Genomic DNA, 6,348 nt, shown 5'->3' with positions numbered 1-6,348 from the left:
GAGGGTGTGTATGTTCACAGAGGACTGTGATGTGGCTGCAAGGAGATCCCTGCAGAGTCATCTGTGGTGAAAGGATGGGGAATGTTCTTCTGCTTTCTCAGGCTTGGGGTGGGAAAAAAAATCCTACCTAAAAACTGAGTGGAAGTGGAACAGTGAGGTGTGCACTGCGTGTGTGAGGAGGAGGTTGGGGATGATCCACAGATTATGGGTTTGAGTGACGTAGACAGAGATGCAATTAGCATTGATAGCTAGCGTGGGGCTGGGGCTGTGGATGGCTTTGGAGGGAAGGGACAGTGTCAGCCTCTTTGAGGGGTATATGGATGAGTAGTTCAGGAGGCAGACTGGAGTGGCACTTTCTTTGTTTCAGAATTATCAATAAAGAAATAAAAGAGGAAAAAGCCATCTGGAATGGTTGTGAAATATCAACAGAAAAAAGAAGAGGAGCATCCTCCAAAAAGCTTATTAGAGAAATCGCACAGGGGTAGGCACAGAAGGCAAGAAATCAGAAAAGAGTGAGGTAGTGGGACAAGGTGTGAGCCACATAGTGACACTGGTGGTGGCATATTGGAAGGCTTTTTGTTTCAAAAAGACCTTGTTGTGTTGCAAAGCAGGGGTCAGTGAGAGGGCATCTCTGTTGGCAGCAGAACCTAGGGGTGGGTGTGTTTAGGAGTTCCTGCAAGGAGGCTGAGCAAGAGAGGGCACTAAATTCTACCAGTGTTAGTGGGCATACAGGTGTATGCTGGATAAAGGCAGTAAAGAAAGACCTCATCCTCCCTTGGGTAGAAGAATGATCTAAATAGGGTTTAAAATCTTATAATCTGGTCTTGGGGGTTGCAGTAATTATTCAATCTAAAAACTCTTTGCTTTTCTGGCCCTCTTTTTTTGAACATCCTTATTGCTTTAAAAGCTAGTGGTATCAAGTATTAGCTGTGTCTTGTCTTACTTTGTATTCAGAGAGTTTGTGGTTTGGGCCTTAGACTGTGTGTAGGTGAGGTGAGTTCTGTTCCTGGTTTTCCTAGTACCCTCCTTTGCTTTGTCCACAGAGTGTGCATCCTAGCCTTCCTCTCCCTTCATATGTGTCCATTCGCTTATGCTGGAAGTGAGCTTTTTCCTAGACTGTTGGGACAGGAGTCACAGAAGTCACCCACTCTGCAGGCTGTTTTCTGCTGGATACATCCCTTTCACCCACGCAAACAATTCCTCTCTTCACACAGGTGTGCTGGTGGCACAGAGAGATACCTCTGGTCTCCTCTGAGCCCTCCCCAGTGACTGGTGTGTCACTGGGAGGTACTGTCCAGGCCCATTAGCCTACTTAGGTACTAAAAACATCTCACTGCTTGGATGTGACTTGCTGTGTATTGGGGTAGTAAATGAACCCAGTGTTTTGGTGGGTTTTTTTCTGTCTCTGGAGTGTGGGATGATCTGAGTGAGTTTGAGAAGTTCCCTGACCTGTGAAACTTTCTCAGGCTTTGTGGTGCTCTGAGTTTGGCTGCACAAAGCTGTTGCTCTCTGGGCTGTCCATAGCTCTGTAGGAATGCTCACAGCGGGGTTAGAGTCTCAAGAAGTTACTCCTTTATCCTAAGTTTTTGCAGGTAAAGATCCATCGCTTCTTTTATGCAAGAGATCAGTGTCAACACAGATTAAGCCCAGAACTGATACATTAACTCTAAGCAGGGTAGAGGCAGGGGACAGTACAGGTTTGCCTTGTCTGTCAAATCAGATTTCACATCTGTCTCCTTCCAACATGGAGAGAATGTGTCTGTTCCTCCGAAGTTCTGTGGAAAGCAGTGCTATAAATTATTTGTGTGCTCTGTATGTTGTGGATAGCTAAGGAATCAAGAGGCAAGTGACAGGAATGAAGACCAGAATTCAGAGGATAATATAATTAGCTGCTGGGCTTCATCCTCTCTCACTGGAGGTTTGTATCTGCTGAAATCACTTCAGCTCCTCCAATTAATTGTACATCACATCTCTTCCTGGTATTCTCTGCTGCCTGTTCAGGTTACTGGAAACAGTAAACAAATGAGTTGAGGAGAAATAAGGAAAATTTATAGTTGAGATTTCCTGTGCTCTGAAGTCAGGATTCGCAAAGCTTGATTATAGCTTCCCCAGCAGCTACAAACTGTGATACTGTGGGAACGTGTTTGAGCAGCAGAGCTAACAACATAGCAATGCAAAATGGGAAGGTGTGTAAGAAACCAAGTACAAGCTGCTTGTGGAAAACAGAGCTTTGATTTTATTTATGTTTTTATATGTAAAATTGGTTGCAGCATTGTTTTAAGTATTTTGTATTTAATATGTTCTTTCTAAACTAAATTATCTGGTTAAATGAAAATTATTACCATAATTCAAGGTGAATTCATGCTTTACTGCTAGACCTTTTAAAACTTGAATTCATGTGGTTTAGTTACACAAGCAGAAGGTTTGTAGTTCAGATAAGTAGCAAAGACGTGAATTTTCCAATACCAGTGAGAATCTAAAAAAAAAAATGCTAGCTGTTCTGATTATTCTTGACTAGCAGCTGTCAACATCTGAGCATAAATTTACACATTCAGAAGGTAATAAGTGTATATTGAGAAGGTAATAAAATGAGTTCATTTTATTTTCCCCCTCAGGTGTAAGGCCCAAGCCACATCACATCCAGTAGATCCAACTTAAAAGGATGAAATAATTTCACCATTTCTTTTGAGATGGTATTGAAGATCGTTACTTTGTGTGTATGTGAGAGATCTGTCTGCTTGTCTTATTTTCCCAAGTCCCACTTAATGGCTGTGGTTCTGAAGCAATATGGGACTGTACAGGGTGTCACAGGTTGCCTGTCTAGCTGCTGTGGTCATAGTTAAGGGGTTTGTGTTTTTCCTGTTGATGAAATGGATAGCATGGGGTTCTGCAGCACTTCAGGCTGTTGATAAAAACCTTTATGTCATAAATTCAGTTGTATCTCTGAGAAGATCTGTTGTGAAGGTTATGCAGCCAGTTTCCAAATGTTAGAAGTCTTGGGGCCTGCACTGGGGACTAGGATGCAATGTAATAACCCAATCCAAGGATTTGGACCTTGCCTGTAAGAGCAGCCTTGGCTCTGAAGTTGCAGGAATCACAGTGAATCCAAATTAGAGACATGCACAGCAGAATCTTCTCTCCCTGGGCCATTGGGTCGATCCATTCTTGGCTGTTTGATCACCTGTACAATGTTGACATGGCCTCTCTTACAATTTCTTAGGCACAGAAAAAACTGTTTTTCCTCCCTTAGGAGACAGAGCTCAGATGAAATCAAAAGAAGGATAAAGTGTGGAGGAAAACAAAGAAGCTGCGATTGCTTTCCTGGTCTGCAGTTTGGCAGGGCAGTAAGATGTCCGTGGACATGAACAGCCAGGGCTCTGACAGCAATGAAGAGGATTATGACCCTAATTGCGAGGAGGAGGAAGAGGATGAGGATCCTGGGGATATTGAGGATTATTATGATGGGGTTGCTAACGACGTGGAGCAGCAGGGAGCAGATGCCTTTGATCCAGAGGAATATCAGTTCACCTGCTTGACTTACAAGGAGTCGGAGAGCACTCTGAATGAACACATGGCCAGCTTGGCTGCCACGTTAAAGGTGAGGAAAGGTTTCTGTGTTCACACAGGTGTAAAACAAGTCTGTGGTTCAACAGGCCAACACTGAGTGTACAGTTTGTAATAAAAGCTGTGACAATATTCCTGTTATGGGGGGTTGGAGGAGCGTTATTGAGGGTCCCTTGTTCAAAACTGACTCAAAGGTTTGCAGTTGTTACATACTCGTTCTGGGGCCTGAAAAATCTTCCGTGTTGAGGTTTGATTTTTTTTTTTTTTTTTTTTTTTTTTAACAGAGCTGAGCTTCCTGACCAAAATTCCTGAGTTATACTCTTTGCATTACCACAATGCAAAGAGGATATATAAAATAGAGACAAACCAAATCATAAATGGTGCAGTTTGGTACACCTGTGTTTGAGGAGATAACTGTCAAATAGGAAGATGTGTTGAAACTCTGTAATTCTAACATAACCACCTTTCTCTTTTGGTTCTGAGAGAATAATCATAGACTTTCAAAGACAGATCAGCTGTCATACCAGGTATTAAACCTACTGCTGCAGTGACAGCAGTTAAAGTACACTGAACTTACAACCTCTTGTATGACTAGTTCATCACAGAAAAGTCACACTCAATCAGCCTCATGGTATTATGTTCAACAAGACTTTTGAGAAGTTTTCTTACTCTTTGTGTAACTGATTACTGCAGTGCAGGATAGGCTTAAGAGGAGGCTCCCTCTCTGTCTTGTCAGTGTGCTTCAGCCTCAGTGCAGGTCAGAGGGAAGCAGGATTTTCTGAGCTCTAGATGTGGACACTGGGTGGAAATTGTTCTGCATCTATAACAGGTCTCCTACTGCTTATTCTTGTCTGGAATAACCCCTGAAAGCAGGTTACTGCAGCGTATAATAAACTGTTGAACAGGTTTTGATTCCAATTCATTCAGTCTGAATCAAACCTAATTTAAAAATGAGAGTGGTCTCTCGATCCTCCTTTGCACAGCACTGTTCTGTAGGAACAGTGTAACCATAAAGCCTGAGGATTACAAACCCATAAGCAATAGGCTCTAAAGGGCACCCATACTTCTTGCTGCATCTCTAGCTGATTTTGCCATCTGTTGGGCTTGTTCCCAGCATTCACCACCTCAGGAAATGAAGTTTTACTTTTTCTAGCTGTCAGGTTGTGTCTGTGATTATTTTGAAATGTGCAGTCTGAGCTCTGAGTGCCTGAAGTTCCCTACAGATTGTCAGAAAAGGAAAAAAAAGAAATTATAATAGTTGGTCAGGACTTCTGATTCAGCTGCCACTTGTTCTTGGTTCTGAGTGATTAAGTAAAGATGTAGAATGGTTTTTCTGCTCCTTACTGTTTGCCTTCAAATGGAGCACCCTTCAAACAGGTGACCCCTGCCAGCTTGTTCTATTGAATTAAATTACCAAAAGCAATACCTTATTTAGTCTTTAAAATCAGGCTTCCAAAGTTAAAATGAATTTTCCAAGAGTTCTGAAGGTTTCATTGAGCAAATATTATAGCTGCCCAGATAATACCAACCTGCTAGCTCAAATCTCGCCCCAAATATGACACAAGGAGACAACATTTTAGATTCCTTTCAGATCAAGGATATGCCTGCATATTGACATTAAAAATGAAGTGCTACACATTTTGGTTTGTGCATGTGAAGATGAAATTTAATTTGGATAGAAACCTGAAAAGCTGTGATCTTGTAAACCACAGACTAAGTCTTTAGCTCTTGAAGTGCCACATTAACTCTCTGTTCTCTAGCAACAGTAGTGCAAGAATTAGACTTTTCTTGGAAATCTGTTGTGTATCTGCAGCATGTGCTCTCTGTTTCCTGGTGCAGTTTCTCACAATACTTCAGCAAGCCTGTCTCTTCCTTCCCCTCTCTTCCCCCAAGGAAACTTTTGATTTTGTAAGTTTTCTGAGACAAACTGGAGTGGAAAAAATTAGTGTCAAAATAGCAAGCACAGAGAAGAAGGAAACAGAATAGAGCATGTTATCATTTTTTTTCCATGGACTTAGTGGGTATGAGTAAACGGGCAGATTTTTCTAAGAACTATATTAACTTTTCTCTTAATTTGTATGAGCTCTAAAAACTGCTTTTTCAATTGAAGACTACTTTTCACGATGTCTTGGGTTTTCTTGGGCAGCGATGATTGTTCTCTTGGTGCATGCTAGTTAATTTTGTTGATTTCATCTCTCTTACCTTGGGATAGATACTGGTTATGTAGTGCTTTTCAGAATTAGCTCATGTTTTAAGGCATAGTGATTGCCCTGACAGGGAAAGCTGGAGGTAAATTAAAGACTACCTTAAGGACGTGCAATGGTGAAGACAACACATGGCACTGTGTCTAAGCTATGTGCTATCACAAGAAATTAATAGATTAATAGAGGTTCCTGAAGCAAATCAAAAATTAATGCAATAAATGGGCTTAAAGCAGTGTTTGAATGTTCTGCTGCTGTCTGTTGTCATCAGGTGATTCACTTTCTCAAGGTTAAATCCCCCAGTGCAGATATTGAGTGTGATTTTTTTCTGTGACATATTGTCTACATACTTTAAAGACCAGAAATAGGATTTCAGAGCTTTATGTCTTCATATTTGCAATCTATACTATTATTGGCAAATAGCAGTCTAAATAAATAGTTTTTCATTAGCTCTGCTCATTAACCCTTAACCTTTGTTTTTCCAACTGTTTTGTTCAGCTATTCCAGACTGATTGTTGAATTCCTAATTTTTTAAAAGCCTTGAGGTAAAGGGTGATCTTCTTGGCTACGTGTTTTCATTCCC

The 6,348-nt window shown here is 41.3% G+C and overlaps 1 protein-coding gene across 1 annotated transcript in view; it reads left to right on the top strand.

The window, feature by feature from the left end:
• Positions 1 to 3,249: 3,249 nt before the first annotated feature.
• Positions 3,250 to 6,348, top strand: part of ARIH2 (ariadne RBR E3 ubiquitin protein ligase 2) — a 27,772-nt gene continuing 24,673 nt past the window's right edge. The window contains exon 1 of the mRNA XM_009078966.1: positions 3,250 to 3,598. Within this exon, the coding sequence (XP_009077214.1) occupies positions 3,350 to 3,598 (249 nt within the window). The 5' untranslated portion in view covers positions 3,250 to 3,349. The remainder of the gene's footprint in view (positions 3,599 to 6,348) is intronic.

The sequence above is a fragment of the Acanthisitta chloris genome, unplaced genomic scaffold (assembly GCF_000695815.1).
Source record: "Acanthisitta chloris isolate BGI_N310 unplaced genomic scaffold, ASM69581v1 scaffold24247, whole genome shotgun sequence".
Classification (NCBI taxonomy): Eukaryota; Metazoa; Chordata; class Aves; order Passeriformes; family Acanthisittidae; genus Acanthisitta; species Acanthisitta chloris.
This window is presented reverse-complemented; position numbering and strand designations above follow the sequence as displayed.